The 15,645-nt window shown below is 27.5% G+C and overlaps 8 protein-coding genes across 8 annotated transcripts; 3 read left to right on the plus strand and 5 right to left on the minus strand.

The window, feature by feature from the left end:
- Positions 1 to 88: 88 nt before the first annotated feature.
- Positions 89 to 951, plus strand: T551_01806 (uncharacterized protein; the record flags this gene model as incomplete). Its single annotated transcript, XM_018374069.1, has 3 exons — positions 89 to 438; positions 489 to 718; positions 761 to 951. The coding sequence occupies 3 exons, from the start codon at positions 89 to 91 to the stop codon at positions 949 to 951; spliced, it is 771 nt and encodes a 256-aa protein (XP_018229814.1).
- Positions 952 to 1,070: 119 nt separating this feature from the next.
- T551_01807 (uncharacterized protein) lies at positions 1,071 to 2,536 on the minus strand (the record flags this gene model as incomplete). Its single annotated transcript, XM_018374070.1, has 4 exons — positions 1,071 to 1,368; positions 1,416 to 1,848; positions 1,889 to 2,360; positions 2,408 to 2,536. 4 exons carry the CDS (start codon positions 2,534 to 2,536, stop codon positions 1,071 to 1,073), a joined length of 1,332 nt encoding a protein of 443 aa, XP_018229815.1.
- A 532-nt stretch (positions 2,537 to 3,068) lies between these two features.
- On the plus strand, positions 3,069 to 4,712 carry T551_01808 (kinetochore-associated Ndc80 complex subunit NUF2; the record flags this gene model as incomplete). The annotated part of the gene is made up of 8 exons (XM_018374071.1): positions 3,069 to 3,129; positions 3,183 to 3,337; positions 3,381 to 3,427; positions 3,476 to 3,635; positions 3,678 to 3,908; positions 3,951 to 4,154; positions 4,198 to 4,341; positions 4,386 to 4,712. 8 exons carry the CDS (start codon positions 3,069 to 3,071, stop codon positions 4,710 to 4,712), a joined length of 1,329 nt encoding a protein of 442 aa, XP_018229816.1.
- A 67-nt stretch (positions 4,713 to 4,779) lies between these two features.
- On the minus strand, positions 4,780 to 5,637 carry T551_01809 (uncharacterized protein; the record flags this gene model as incomplete). Its single annotated transcript, XM_018374072.1, has 1 exon — positions 4,780 to 5,637. The coding sequence occupies one exon, from the start codon at positions 5,635 to 5,637 to the stop codon at positions 4,780 to 4,782; it is 858 nt and encodes a 285-aa protein (XP_018229817.1).
- Positions 5,638 to 5,889: 252 nt separating this feature from the next.
- Positions 5,890 to 7,193, minus strand: T551_01810 (uncharacterized protein; the record flags this gene model as incomplete). The annotated part of the gene is made up of 9 exons (XM_018374073.1): positions 5,890 to 6,084; positions 6,134 to 6,181; positions 6,232 to 6,517; positions 6,556 to 6,634; positions 6,684 to 6,712; positions 6,757 to 6,767; positions 6,809 to 6,876; positions 6,919 to 7,104; positions 7,151 to 7,193. 9 exons carry the CDS (start codon positions 7,191 to 7,193, stop codon positions 5,890 to 5,892), a joined length of 945 nt encoding a protein of 314 aa, XP_018229818.1.
- A 372-nt stretch (positions 7,194 to 7,565) lies between these two features.
- On the minus strand, positions 7,566 to 9,143 carry T551_01811 (uncharacterized protein; the record flags this gene model as incomplete). The annotated part of the gene is made up of 7 exons (XM_018374074.1): positions 7,566 to 7,849; positions 7,892 to 7,964; positions 8,007 to 8,491; positions 8,539 to 8,677; positions 8,718 to 8,809; positions 8,861 to 9,061; positions 9,107 to 9,143. The coding sequence occupies 7 exons, from the start codon at positions 9,141 to 9,143 to the stop codon at positions 7,566 to 7,568; spliced, it is 1,311 nt and encodes a 436-aa protein (XP_018229819.1).
- Positions 9,144 to 9,725: 582 nt separating this feature from the next.
- Positions 9,726 to 11,567, plus strand: T551_01812 (citrate synthase, mitochondrial; the record flags this gene model as incomplete). The annotated part of the gene is made up of 11 exons (XM_018374075.1): positions 9,726 to 9,779; positions 9,822 to 9,863; positions 9,920 to 10,054; positions 10,099 to 10,222; positions 10,269 to 10,427; positions 10,469 to 10,557; positions 10,602 to 11,037; positions 11,080 to 11,151; positions 11,196 to 11,360; positions 11,404 to 11,435; positions 11,481 to 11,567. The coding sequence occupies 11 exons, from the start codon at positions 9,726 to 9,728 to the stop codon at positions 11,565 to 11,567; spliced, it is 1,395 nt and encodes a 464-aa protein (XP_018229820.1).
- A 617-nt stretch (positions 11,568 to 12,184) lies between these two features.
- T551_01813 (uncharacterized protein) lies at positions 12,185 to 15,205 on the minus strand (the record flags this gene model as incomplete). Its single annotated transcript, XM_018374076.1, has 12 exons — positions 12,185 to 12,473; positions 12,518 to 12,858; positions 12,901 to 13,077; positions 13,122 to 13,228; positions 13,277 to 13,588; positions 13,638 to 13,740; positions 13,784 to 13,929; positions 13,979 to 14,673; positions 14,718 to 14,815; positions 14,868 to 15,020; positions 15,072 to 15,083; positions 15,125 to 15,205. The coding sequence occupies 12 exons, from the start codon at positions 15,203 to 15,205 to the stop codon at positions 12,185 to 12,187; spliced, it is 2,514 nt and encodes an 837-aa protein (XP_018229821.1).
- Between the last annotated feature and the right edge of the window lie 440 nt (positions 15,206 to 15,645).

Raw genomic sequence — 15,645 nt, forward strand, 5'->3', positions numbered from 1 at the left:
TTATGTTTATAATAAGACACTGTTTTTTCATTTTTTCTTTTTTATGAATTTAAAAAAGTAATTTTAATATCTAATACTTAACTATATGATGGATCCTCTTTATGAACCTATTTTCTTTGAAAAGAACTCTAATTCTTCAAAGTTGTCTTCTAAAAAACTGGATCATGAAAGCAATCTTGCTTTAGATATGTTAAAACAAGGGTTACCTGATGAATTAGCTGAATCCTTATATATAAACAAAGTTAAAAACAAACCTTTATTAATTCATCCAACAAATAAGCATATAAATAATATACAGGAAAATGACCCTCGAGAATCTAGAAGATTTAATTATTTATCAAAGTTACATAATAAAGGTCGTAAAAAAAAACCAAAACCTCTTAGTTCTAGAGAAAAAAGAGCAATAGGAATATATGATATTTCAAAAGATTCTTGCAAGTATAATACACATCTAAAATATTCAAAAATGTATTATTAAAATAATTTAGATACAATATTTGGATCCCTTTATATAATCTTTGGAAAGAATACATTAAAGAGATTATTGGATCAGACCATGTATTCTCCATATCTCAAAAACTTTTAAAAGCAGATATGCATGGTGCTAACATCAAAGTTGTCCGGTCAAAATGTCCTTCAAGAGTGGGTATTGAAGGAATATGTATCAAAGAAACAAAAAAAACGTTTGTTTTAATTACTAATAAAAACCAACAAAAAGGTATAATTTATATAAATATAAAATAACTTATAATATTTGTAGTTGTACCTAAGGAAAATTCAGTATTTAGTATTCAAGTAGAACAAATACTTGATCACACAAAATCAAATGCATCACAGATTGAAGAAAATAAACATATAATGGTATTTGAAATTATAGGATCACATTTTATATGCAGGGCTGCAGAAAGAGTTGGGAAAAAAATTAAATCTAAACCATGTTTAGAATTATAAAATTAATTTACAATTATCTGAAATATTTTTAAATACTATTATTTATAACCAATGTAAATATATTCTAAAATATAAAACAAATGCTTTTAAATTATTAAATACAAAATTTTCAAAATATTTTATTTATTTATATGAATAAGCTTTCTTTTACATTCATCTATAACCCTTTGAGCATTTATTAGCATTAATTGTAATCTTTCAGCACATTTTGTGACATTTTCTTTTATATCCTCTAAATATTTTTCGTATTTTAATGAATCTTTTCCAATATTCTCTGGAATTGGTATAATATTTGCACCTAATGGATAATCTGTGCTCAACAATTCTACTATAGATATGACATTTGGTCGAGCTTTAGATAACATATTACTATTATTTTCATATGGTAAATTTGATACTGATTGTACACTCATTGCCCTAAATATTTTTATATTAAAAAATATATTTAAAATAACAGAACTAACTTATCGGGGTTTACTGAATAAACTGGATTTGAAAAGCATTTATTTTGCTGACAGCCTACTTTTTGATCCAAAAATAGGTTAGAAAACATTCCGTTTTCATGGGTTTCATTAGAATTTATTGTACTATTTGAATACGCCATTGAATTAAATGATGAAAAAGGGTTGGATTTTTGACAGTCTGGTTCATAAATATTTTGATTTCTGTTTCCAATTTTATCTTGCATTTCTGCTAAAGATCCTGAAGTGCCGGTAGTAGTATGAGATAAAGTTACAAACGGTCTGTTGCTTAATTCTAGTAATGATGAAGTAATATTCTCAATATTTTGATCAACTGCATCTGGTTTAGTTGGTATATGATTTCTTCTTCGTCTTTTAATCGAATTTTTTTTCATACTAATTGGTCTATGAACAGAATGGAGTTTATAATATAAACCTACATAATTAAAAATACTTATTTCATAGATAAAACTTACCACATGCATTACATATAGTGTTTCCAGAGTTATCCCTTCTCCATAAAGGAGTTGTTGCTGTACCACAGTTTTGACAAGTAACAACATGCATGTTATAATTGTCCAATGTTAAGTTAAAATTGTCAGATTTTTGTTCACCATTTTCTGACCCAGAAACAGCAAACTTCGTTGTTTTAGCTATTCTGTTGTTGAAAACAGGACATCCATCACAACTTTGTGAACCGCCTGCACCATTACATTGACCATTACCCGTACATGTTCCGCCATTTACTTTTAATAAAATAGCTGCTTTTTTACGCATACGATGAGAAACAGATGAAATCATAACTTTCTTTAAACGAATAGGTCTTGACATATTTTTTGTCTTTGAATAAAGCCCACAAGCATTACATACATATTGTCCCATAGATGTTCGCCTCCAAAGAGGCGTATAAGATATTCCACAATTGCTACAATAAACACCTCTAGAAAGCTATAAAATCCTGAGCATATTCCCGTGTACTCCTTTAAAAAACTTACTTTTTTTGATCCATCTTGATCATTAACTATATTATTTTCAGGAAATGTTTCTGATGTTATGTGATGCAAAAGTTGTTCATCTAAAGATGAGAGGTCTTTATTAATAGAATTACAAGAAATTGCGTTCATTTTTAATGTGTTTTAGTCCTTTTTTTCCAAAATTTTTCCAATTAAATATTGATACCAAAAAACCTCAAAAATAGGGCTAAAAATACCGTTTTTTTTCCCTGTTTTTTATAGAAACTACTTACATAAATATCCTTATATGTTTATTCGTATATTTCTGCTAAATATACACTTTATTCCTTTATTCTTCTCAAACAGTTTTTTTCAAAAAGATATTTAATATTTGACGTTTCTAATCGTGATAAATCGGAAATTACACTATAATGATTAGTAATCAATTTGGTTTGAAAAAAAAGATTATAAAAATACAAAAAAAAGATTCCAGGACACAAACAAGATATTTCTTGAAAATAGTGCTCTATTGACATGCTGTTTTACAAGCAAAAAATCCTTCATATATAGTTACTATGACAACCTGTTGCCATAACAACCTATTGTCAGAGTTGTTATGACGACGTGTCACGTGAAACCTGCTAAATACATCAACGTAAACAAAAAATTTGGAGAGAAAAAAGCCTATTTTTTTTTAGAAAAAATGACAAGCAATTACATATTTCCTACACTAAAACCTCCTGAAATCCTTCAGTGCATGACAGGTATTTTTTTCGGAAAATTTCTATGAAAATTTGAAAAATTTAACGTTAATAAGAACTGGGAATCCCATTTTCTGAAGAAGACCTGAGCAAACCGAATACACAAAGAATGAAACTTGTTTATGAAGCCTTTTCTGACATATTAATGGGTATTACCTGGGAAAACTATGATAATGCTGTTCGTGCATGTCATGATGAGTTAGAACATTCTGTGCGTTTATAAAAACACTTAATTTTTTGCCGACAATTTTTAGGAAATATACATGGATTCTTTGAGTCTTATTATATTTTACCAAAAACTGTTTGTTCTTGTGCAAATTTGTTAAAGATCTATATTTATAGTATATAGAGTAAGACTGATGACAGAAGTTGGTATTGATGACTTTTCAATCCGTGATCTAGTGAAGCCAGAATCAGCACGTGTTAAAAAGATACTTTCTGCAGTGATTAATTTTGCCAAATTTAGAGAAGAACGTATGCCTGTTTTTGAAACACATGCACAGAAAGCGGTATATATGAAGCATGATGATTCATAATACTAAATTTTTTAGGATTCTTATATCTCTAGACACCAAGATCTTGTTTTTCAGAACCAAGATTTGTCAGAACAACTTAAAAAATTAAAAATAAAACAAGAAGACGAAGTATCACTAATTAAAAAGTCGAAAGAAATCAATGTTGCACTTACAAATGATCTCCGAGAATTAAAAAAAATACAGACTAGCCTTACAAATGAAATTGATGTTTTAAAAAGAGAAAAGGCAGAAATTGCTGAACGTTTGGTACTAAATAATCCTCATTTTTTCAATGCTTAACTGTAAAAGACAAACAATCAGTTTATCACAGTTAACACTAAGCAAGAGTGTATGAAGCTTCGATCTAGAATTGTGCATTCTCCAGAAAAATTAAAACAGCTTATTTCAGATATGGGAACATCATTAGCTTCAGAAAAAAACTCTATAGCATCATTAGAAAGAAAGTCAAGAGAACTTCAAAATAAAATAGATGCAATTGGAATTGTTGAACAGGTTTTTTCCATTAAAAACTTTTGATAGTTCTTACTTAGTATAGGATATACTAAATTGTATAAAATTAATGGAAGAATGTGAAGTTGAAATTGCTCGGGTAGAAGAAGCATCTCGTAAAGTTGCTAAACACCAGGAAATGGTAGATCAAAAAGAGTTGGAAGTACATGAAGTAGAGATTAAAGATCAGGTATTTTTAATAAAAATTTATTTATTGCTTTTAATATATAATAGCAATTAAATCGGCAATTAGCAAATGCTGAAGATAAGCTTGCTAGAATTCAACGGTCTGCAGAAGCCAAGCGTGAAGCCGCTCAAAAAAAGATGGAAGAAATACGAAAAGAGTACAACATTATAACAGTCGAAAGAGCAGAAAGAGCCCATGAAATGGACAGAAAAAGAGCAATGATTGAATCAACAGAAAAAAAGATATCTGAATTACGTTCTCATATTGAATCGGAGGTAAACGCTGTTCAAAGAGAATATTCAAAACTTAAAAGTCATATCGAATTATATATGGATGAAATGAGTCGGTGTATGGAAATAGCTGCCACTTCATAATTATATATCATTTGAAATATTAGACAAAATCGATATAATATCTCAAACTTATTCCAGTATTGTTTGTTTAGTTAAGTTGTGTATGCTCAATATCACTTATTTCTCCATTTTCTATATTCTTCCAAGATACTTTATAACATTTTCCACAGTATTTCCAAATACCATATCGTCTTCCCTGTTCATCTAATCCTGCAATTTCCCAAAATGCACTTATCCATCTTTCAAGAACAGTTGCAACCGTAATTTGCTTAATTACCGAACAAACGGAAATTCCAGATATTTTTACACTGCTATTAAGAAGTTGGATCGGTGACAATATAGAAAGAGAATCACAAAATATAAGATTTTTATTTCCAGAAGCCTCAATGGCTAACGCTATTGTTTTAGAAATACCTTGTGCTGAAAATTCACCCGATGCTTCATGAATTTTTAAAAAAGGCCAAATTGCCAATATATTTTCTGACGAGTAATCAGACGAATAATGATAATCTGATAAGATAGCCCGAAGACCTCGTAGAGATGGAACATAAATAATATCAATATTATCTGCTGCTAATATCCAAGAACCAGTTGAAAACTCATCATTTATCCAAAAAGATTCTTCTGTTTTTATAGATGTTTTAAGTTCCTCTTTTTCATTCATATCTTCCCATGTTCTCTGCTTGTTTGCAGTATATGAAAATATTATTTCATGAATAAACTTTTCTCTTTTATATCCACATAAAATAAGCATTGATTTCTTTTTTCCTTCTTTAATATTAAAATTTTCTGATGCTAAAATGGATCTTTCTCGTCCAAGAATAATAGAAATAAGTACTGATACACATGAGCTTTGAATATAAAGCGGTGCTGTAAAATCTAGATCAGAAGCTCCTATTACATCTGGTTTTCCTTTTGGAAGAAGAAAATTTACAGGAAATTTCATAAATTTTTATAAATTTTTATAAATTTTTATAAATTTTTGTTTTTCTTGGATTCAGAAGTTAACAAAATCTTAAGAGTTAAGATATAAGCGATAAAAAGATATATAGAAAGTACAGAAAAAATAAAATTAAATAAAAAACAAATATTTGAATCTAAATACAAATATTAAGCAATTAAAAAATAAAGGAGCCAGCCTGTAATGAAAGAGTGTATAGATAACAAGAGAATAAATTGAAGCAATTAAAGGGAAGTTTTATAATGTCGAATCGACTAAACAAATACGCATTCCATCATATGCAGGTGCAACCCAAGTATCTTTAAGGATGCCACTTTGAGCTTCTTGAATAAGTCGTTTTTCTAAAACATCGTGTGGTATTGAATGATCAAACCCTATAAGAAAGATTTTTTTAGGCAAATCAGGACTCAAACGACATACGAAATCAAGTGCCTATGTAGGAGGTTTTAGCTATATTTGAAAAAAAAAAAACAGGAATTACTTGAGAAATTGAAAAATGAGATAAATGAGGTCGTTCTCTTAGTGAATCCTAAAAATCGTTATTATAGATTGTAAAAACAGAACTAATATTTTACATACCAAAACTAAAAATTCAGTCCCCCTAATAATATTAACCGTTTCATCAGGAATGTCATTTGCATCAGAAATATAAGATAAATTATCTATACGATATCCAAGAATATAAAACGGAAGTTTTATACCGTGTTCGTTTTGAAACATACCATGCTGAACCCTAAGTGGATATATAGTTATATTTCCACAGGATTCAACGGTAAAAGGGTGGATCGGACTTATAATATGAAATTGAAAAGATGGAACATCTCCTCCGCCAGTTGCTTTTTCAGAATATACGCAATATGGAAACCTATACTGTTAATATAAATTTCGAAAGGAATGTCATACATAGTAGAAATAGCATTCATTGTTTCTGATGTAAGATAAATATCAATGTAGTCTTGAATTAACCCTCCTAATGTCCATCCTAAAAGACAATTAAATACACATTTTGGTGTATAAAGGTTTTTATTAACCTCTTAAATCATCTAAACCGTTAACGGCACTATTTTTATTAATCATTTATCATTGTTTATTTTTGAATAATACTCTGCATGTGCCTTATGAATTAGCATGAATTTATACCGAAAGAAGGATTTACATGAGTAATTAACAATGCGTCAATTTTTCTTAAAGAATATCGAGGAAAATATTCCAATGTTGCTTCTGCTAAGTGTCATGAAAAACACATTTTATCTGAAAACATCAAACCATGAAATGTTTTTCCACAATCAATAACAAGCGTTTTACGATTTCCACTATAATCTTTAATAAGGACTACAGCACCTGTATTCCTTCGGCGGTTTTTAGACTGAGAATATGTTGCATCGATACAAACAGAACAAGTCGGCGGGTTCTGTGTCAAACAATGAATAGATGGTACTGAACTTGACGTACCTAATATGTAAGTACAACTTATATAGCCTTAAAAGATTTTACATACCTGTTCCTAAAAAAATTAACTCTACTGCCCTACTCTGAGCCATAAAGAAAAATCACGATCGACGATGTCTTTTATAATAGTATAAAATTTTATCATATTTTATTAAAAAAAGTAATTGTTTCATTCCCCCAGTATCCAAAAATAATGTAATAAAGTTTATTATGATTTTAATTTTTAACAAAATGTTTTGAAAAACTCGTTCCAATTCATACAAATGCTTTTTTGTATAGTCCAAAAATATTTAAAACGTATATTATGAATAAATAAAAACCGTAAAAGTCCTCTTAAATACTATTAAATTCGAAAATTTATACTGAACCATGATATTAGCAAGTAAGGATATTTTATATGTTTTTTGAATAATCTATGGAATATAAGGCTTATATCTATAACTTGTACGTTGATATCAACATCCTTAGGAAGGTCTTTTTGTATTTTCAAAAGAAGTGTTCTGCATATGTTGATCATGAAGAGCTGATAAGTAATATAGTTCTGTAGAATTATTTATATTTTCATTTTCGTTAACAATATTTGACTGATAGGAATGTTTCTGAAAATTGTCATACACTGGTGTATTATATTCCTTAATAGAAGAATTATATGAAGATGTATGACTAAAATGTGTCATAGATTTTTCCATAAGAATTTCATAATCTTTTATGGCTCTAGTAAATCTTTCATTAAGAGATATAATATCATCTATCAAATTTAGACAAAAAATTTTCGAATATATCCAAAAACCTTTTTTTTGAGCATATTTCTTAATAAGTTTTACAAGTTTTGAACGAATCGTTAATGTTAAATGGTAAAGATTCTAAAATTTTATAAAATTTAAAAATACAACTTTTAAAATTACCTGAAACTGATCATTTTCTATAATATTATTATTTTCGATTGAGTCGACATTGCTTAATATTTCCAATAATTTCTCAATATTTTCTTCAAAAGACAAAACTTTTATTTCATCTTCCATTTCTTTTCTAAGTTCATCTGGAGTAGGCTCTAGAAGTTTTTCAACATAATTAGCAGGAAAAATCCCCACCATAGTGTCTAAAGATCCACGCCACCAGTCTTTGTATGTTGTTTCTAAAACAGTAATTATATTTCCTTTTCGGAATGACAATTCACCCGGTTCAGCTGCTTGAAAATCATACAAGGCTTTCACTTTAAATATGGGTGTTGGGAAAGAAGACTGCTTAGGTCTTGTAAAATGTTCTTCGTTATATTTTATGTTTTTTTGAGGACTTTTACATTCTACGGCTTTTTCTAAAGAAAGAGCCAATGCAAGTTGAAGTTCTTTTTCTTCTTTCTCTCTAAGCTCATCCATATCATCTTTTACTTCTATGTATGATAAATTTTATATAATTTATTCATAAAAAATTATCTACCTTTTTTGATATATTTATATTCGGATTTAAGTTGATCATATGTTTGCCTTATAACTCGAAAAAATGGATCAGATACAAAATCAACTGCCCATTGCTGAATCAACGACAATATACGCTCTTTGACCATAGAATGTGTATGCTATATATTTAGACATGAAAATACATAAAACATAGCATACTGAATCTTTAAATAGCTTTAAAAGCGTCTCTATAAATTCTTGAGACCCTATTTCTCGGTGCAAATCAGGTCCGCAATTTTTTACGAGTGCTTCTACCAACTATATCTTGTAAACCTTATTATTCATATAAATCTTGCATACACTTAAAGAATATAACTGAATATTTGTATTTTTGTATGAAAAACGTTTCTGAAGCACAAATATTACAGATTTACTAATATATATAAGCATTTTCAGCCTTCTAAAAACTCCTACATACATATCACCTCCATGATTCAAAAAGTCACACACATCCATAATATATGCCCAGTTTTCTTGTGTTAAATACTCATCTGTAGAACGATCTAATTCAACATGTTAGATATATATATTTTCTAGCTTTTTTATACAAATAAGATTCTCAATTGTCTCCATTTTTTGCCCCATATTTTAATAACCAAATTATACTATAAAATACTATAAAATAACTTAATATTTATCCAAAATATTATGAATATGTTTATAAAGGCCTCCTATGAATAAAATCTATATAAATATTAAGATTTATCTTATAACTATTATTAATATAACTGTACCAACTTTATACGGAGTTTTTAAATATAGATTTTAAGTGATCGATGACGTAGATTAAGGCTTAAAAACCAAAAAATCAACAAATTTTAAAGCAAGCTTGTATTAGCAAGAGAAAAGCATATATTATACAAATAAACAATCTTTTTAGTATAAAAGACGTGATTATGATTTTAAATGAAGTTTTTTTATTAGTAATAACATAATTTAGATAGAAAAGAGCAGTTTTTTACATTTGCCAAATAGTTATTAATTGGATATATTTTGAAAACAAACATATATATTTGAGGAATAAAGACATACAGTACATCAAATATATCTATAATCTTGTATTATAAATATAAAATTGGGAATTTTACATATATATTTTAGTATCAAGAGTATAAAAAATTGTGCTGATTATGATTTGTTATAAATTAATATTAAAAGGCCTATAAGATGATTTTGAAGTCAGAAATAAGAGGAATTTTTTTAAGACGTTATACAGGATCTGTATATAATTTATTTTTTGTTAAAAAACTCATATTGATGTAGATTTTTCAAAGGGCACCATTAGGTATCCGTTGTATGGGAACGGTAAGTTAGAAAAGACTTATTTTAGTCTTTTTTGAACTAAATTTGTTTCTATTTAGACATTAAAAACAAAACTTATGGATATTATTCCCCAAGAGCAGGAGAAAGTGCGAGAATTACGCATAAAACATGGAAAGAAATCATTAGGTGAAGTGACATTGGATCAAGTGTATGGTGGTATGCGTGGCATCAAAGTTCATACTTTTTTCCTCTTTATTTTCTCTTAATTTTTGACTAGGGCCTTGTATGGGAAGGATCTGTTTTAGATCCTGAAGAGGGTATACGTTTTCGTGGGTTAACTATTTCAGAATGTCAAGATAAGCTTCCGAAAGCACCTATGGGGAGTCAGCCATTACCTGAAGGTATATCATATATAAAACAATAAAAGAGTGTTTATTTTATGAATAGGGCTTTTTTGGTTGTTATTAACAGGTGAAATACCTACACATGAGCAAGTAAAAGAGATTTCAGAAGAATGGGCAGCTCGTTCTGACATTCCAGAATTTATTGAAGAGCTTATTGATCGATGCCCATCCAATTTACACCCAATGGCACAATTTTCTTTAGGTTATTTTTTAAAATCTTTTTTTTTTATTTACGTATTTTAGCTATTACTGCACTGGAGCAGGTTTCTTCTTTTAGTGCAGCGTATGCAAAAGGGATTAATAAAAAGGACTTTTGGCTATATTGTTTTGATGTAAACTTGCTCTTTTTTTATATTTAAATTTATACTGTTTTAAGGATTGCATGGATATTATTGCGAAACTTCCTAATATTGCTGGAAGAATTTATCGGAACATATATAAGGATGGAAAGGTTGCTTCCATTTGTAAATCCAAAGATTACAGTTGGAATTTATCTAACATTCTTGGATTCTCTGATAATGAAGAATTCAATGAGCTTCTTCGACTTTATCTTACAATTCATTCAGACCATGAGGGCGGAAACGTGAGTGCCCATACAACTCATTTGGTAGCAAGTGCTCTAAGTTCTCCAATGCTTTCATTTAGCGCTGGACTAAATGGTCTTGCTGGACCTCTTCATGGTCTCGCTAACCAGGAAGTTTTAAATTGGATTTTAGATATGAAAGAAAAGATTGGAGAAGATGTTACAAAAGAAAAGATTAAGCAATATTTATGGTCTACTCTTAATGCTGGAAAAGTTATTCCTGGATACGGTATATATTATTCATTATATTCTTTTTTCTTATATATTTTAGGTCATGCTGTTTTAAGAAAGACAGATCCCCGATATATGGTTCAACGTGAATTTGCTCTTAAATATTTGCCAGGTATCTACTTGTTAATTATTATTTATTTTTTTTAACCATTATAGATGATCCTATGTTTAAGCTCGTTTCTATGATATATGAGGTAGCACCTTCTGTTTTACTTGAACATGGGAAAACTAAAAACCCTTATCCGAATGTTGATGCACATTCTGGAATTTTATTAAGATATTATGGATTAGTTGAACAACAATTTTATACAGTGCTTTTTGGTGAGTCATTGGTTATTATTTCTTATTACTTAATACTTTTTAGGCATTTCTCGTGCACTTGGTGTACTTTCTCAGGTATTTTATTTTTAAAAGTAGTTTTTTTCTAATACATTCTTTTAGCTCGTTTGGGATCGTGCATTAGGTCTTCCTCTTGAACGCCCTAAATCATTTAGCACAAATGCATTTATTAAAATGTTTTCTAATTAATTTTTAAATTTTAATTTTTAAAATTTATTGTATTAAAAAAATAAGTTATACTTTTTTCTTGTTGAATTTTTTATAATGTTTTCATAATTTTCAATATTTTTAGACTTTTGATAGAAAAACATAATTTAATCTAGAAATTATTTGAGACTTAAAAATATAGTTTTAAAGCCAGCTGATTTTATATTTAAAATCTTGACTAATTAATTGATTTTAAACCAATACATTTATAGATAGGTTAATTTCTTGGTATTCGTAAAATATATGAATTAATATATTATAAATGTGTGTTTTGATTAAGATTTAAATTTAAAACAAACAATTTAAATAATGTTTTTAATATTCAAAAATATATTTTACAAACTTAATATCATACATATGCTATGATCGCTTTTAAGTATAGCATGTACAAAAACTAATATCATTTAATATTCATCTAAATATATAATTATGAAAAAATATTTTTACAAAAGAAAATAAATTAAAATTGATTCGTAAATTATATCTATTAAATTTCACAATTTATATTTGTCAAATTTCACAAATTATTTGTATTAATCCCCAATATATAATAATTTTTAATATTCAAGATTTTTTTAGATTAAAAATACCAAAAAATATTATTGTGGAGGTGAAATAATAGAATTAATTAGATCTATAGAATTCTCCTCTAATCCATTACATGAATTGGTCAATAGATTTTTGTTTTCCTGAATAGAAATATTTGTAGATGATAAATCTTCGCTCTTATTTTCTTGAGTTAAAATTTCTAAAGGCATATTATTTTTTTCATCATGTAATACATCATTAGGCTTTATTAAATTGGTATTAGAAGCAGAAATTTCATGTAAAGGTAAAGTTCTTAGAGGTGGTGCCAAAACCCATTTATATTCAACTTCATATAAATCACTAAAAATATTAGAAATTTGTTATAGATAATATTTATATAATACTGAGAAGAAATTTCAATTAAAATTATATTTTCATCAATACGATTTTCTCTTACAATTCCGGAAAATATATCACCTTTAGTATATTGTGCCTGTATAACATCACCAATTGTAACTTCTGTAGCAAACTTATGAATATGAGCATCGCTTTCAAGTTTTTCTAATTTAGGTCGCTTTGGTCGATGAAATTTACAACTAAAAAAAAACTGTTGACTTAAACCTGATTGAAATGTTTCTACTAAAACTCCTGCAGAAGCAGCACATGTTGCATGATAAGATCGAACACATTTTGCATAAGAACATTGAAAACACGCACCTTTTACTGAACGACAATACATACACCTCTGGATAAAATTAAACCATAATTTCATTAATAAAGTACTTACTAATCTAAAACGTGCTTTTTCTATCATATCTATCCCATGAACAATATCTTTTGATAACGTTGTATTATATACAATATACGTTTCGGGAATATATAATGCACAAATTTTATGAGATAAATTTCCACAATTTGTTGATATTAGTGGCTCTTCAATAGATTCATTAGGACAAAGAATACACTAAAGTATTATTAAAAAATAACTGATATAAAGAAGAAACATACGCAATTTATTTTCTTGTTATGGACTTTCTTATGCTTTTTTAATTCTTTTATTTTCATAGATACCTTTTTGTTGGCTTTACGTTTTTTGGAGCTTTCATATTTTTCTTCTGAAATATAGTTAAATAGAATAAATAATTTAGCTATATTTTTACTACCATGATTAGCAAACATATTCTCTATTGCATCATCTACATTGATATGAACAGAGTCCGGAATACATTTACATCTTTGTGCATTTCTGCCAATACTAAGCCAACTATGAGGAGCAAAATTTACACTTTCAGCACAATTATAACCAAGATTATATCCAGAATGGTAACCATATGGAAATGTTATTACAAATTCTCCTTGATGTTGTACAAGACGATTCACATAAATATTATTTTGTGCTAAAACAGAGGGCGATACACTAAACGTTTTGTGTCTTAAAAATTGAGAACATACTTTATAATCATTTGGAAAAATTCCTTTGTAAATTATATCAGTTTAACAATTAAATAATAGATAAGTAACTACTTCTCATAATATTTTCAAATCGAGAAGCATCTTTTTGACATATTGAATACCATTGTTTCGGTGCACCAAAATGAAGATAGTTTATAGAATATAAGTCCATATCCTATATACTAATTAAACCCGATAACGTATATTTAATAATTTACCTCTACATGCCAAAAAAAAGTAGCTTTCCACATTCCTAAATAAAGGTAAGAGGAATTGACACCTGGCAAAATTATGCCCATTTTATTTAAAATATTATCAAGATTAGCTACGTTCCATTCTTTAACAGATTCATCAAATAATGAACCTAAATTAAAACAATTAATGACAAAATAAAATGGTGCTTATTTCTTTACCAGGCATATCTGCTCCATACAATGGATTATTATAAGTTATTGTTTTCCAATAAATGCGCTCAAGTTCTTTACATCTTTCTATTGTATATTCTTCTGCATTTGTAATTTTATAATCAAAACCATTAAAATCATAATTATCAGTTTGGTTAATTTTATTCATATTTTTTAATAATACTGCTTTTTTATTTTTTTTCTTTGATGTTTGCAAGTCTTCAATTTTTGATTTTTCTTTTAACTCTTCCATATTATTATCAATATTCACTTGTTCCAAAGAATCATTAAACTCTGCATTATCTTTTTTAACAAAAACATCACAATGCATAGGCGTTATTAATTCATTTTCATTCTTAAGAGTACTTGATATTCCTTTTTTTATTTGTTCCTTTTCTGATAAACCATTAATTGGAATCTTATGAGACAATTCTAATGTAGATGAATGACTAGTTGAAACCATATTTTCTTTTTTTTTAGACTTATAATTACTGTATATCGTTTTTCTAATTTCACCTCTACGAGCAGGTGGAAGATGATCCGGGCTTTCGCATAGTTTTCTCCATTTAGGAAGATTATATGTTTGTCTTTTTTCAAGATTTGTTTGTCGAAAACAACCATTATTTCCGACAATATGTTGCTCAATAGGATTTCTTAAACGTATACTTTTTATTTTTTCTCTATAATCAGGAAGTTTTTCTAGCCTAAAATATATTTTATAAACTAATGAAGTCAAAAACAAGATTACCATTCATTTGGAGGAATAATCTTAACAATCCCTGTCGTCATGCCATAAGAATCAATAGATTTTACAAATCTTTTGAAACAATGGAATTGTTCCATTGTCTACATAATTATTATTATCTATTTTCAAATTCTTAAAAATAGGTTTATTTACCGGCTTAAAAACAGGGATTTTCCCATTATCATAGTAATGATCAGGAAATATGTCTTTAAGCACTTCTTCACTTTCATCTTCTATTTTTTCCTTCAAAAAAACCTTTTCATCTAAATTTTCTGCTTGATGATAGTTATCTATAACTTCTTTTTGCTATTTCAGTCAAAAATCGTTGAATTTTTTTAGTTTTTTTTTAAAAAAAACCTCTTCCATGAACTTCTTTAATAAAAATTATGAGTTCTATATAAATCTGTTACTTTTAACCGTATTTTTTTTGAGAAATTTATTAATTTAAAATTAGTCGATACTTGTCGAATCCGTGAAAATCCAGATATCATACGTTATCAGTATTTAAATATATTTAAATAATCAAATTTTAAAATTTTTCATAAAAAAATTATAAACTTAATGAAATTATTTTTATTTATTACAATTTTTTTCTAGAAGAAAAAAAAACTAAATATTTACCAATTAAATTAAAAAATAAAAGTAGCAATGAAAATGCATAAAAATAAACATTTTTGTTAAACTTAGATATTTTCCAGGAAAAATAGGCTTTTTTTCATATATAAAAGTACAAGAAATATTTGACTAAGCAACTTTTCGTTTGAAATATATAATAATTAAATATTAAAATTTAATTATACTATTTTTAAAAGTCATCTATGAAATGTACAAGTCCTATATGTTTTTTTTAATTTTTAAAAATATTCGTTTTACTACTTCTAAATATTTTACAATAAAACATAAATTTGAAAGAATCTTAAAAAACTTGATT

This window comes from Pneumocystis jirovecii (genome assembly GCF_001477535.1).
Source record: "Pneumocystis jirovecii RU7 chromosome Unknown supercont1.7, whole genome shotgun sequence".
NCBI lineage: Eukaryota > Fungi > Ascomycota > Pneumocystomycetes > Pneumocystales > Pneumocystaceae > Pneumocystis > Pneumocystis jirovecii.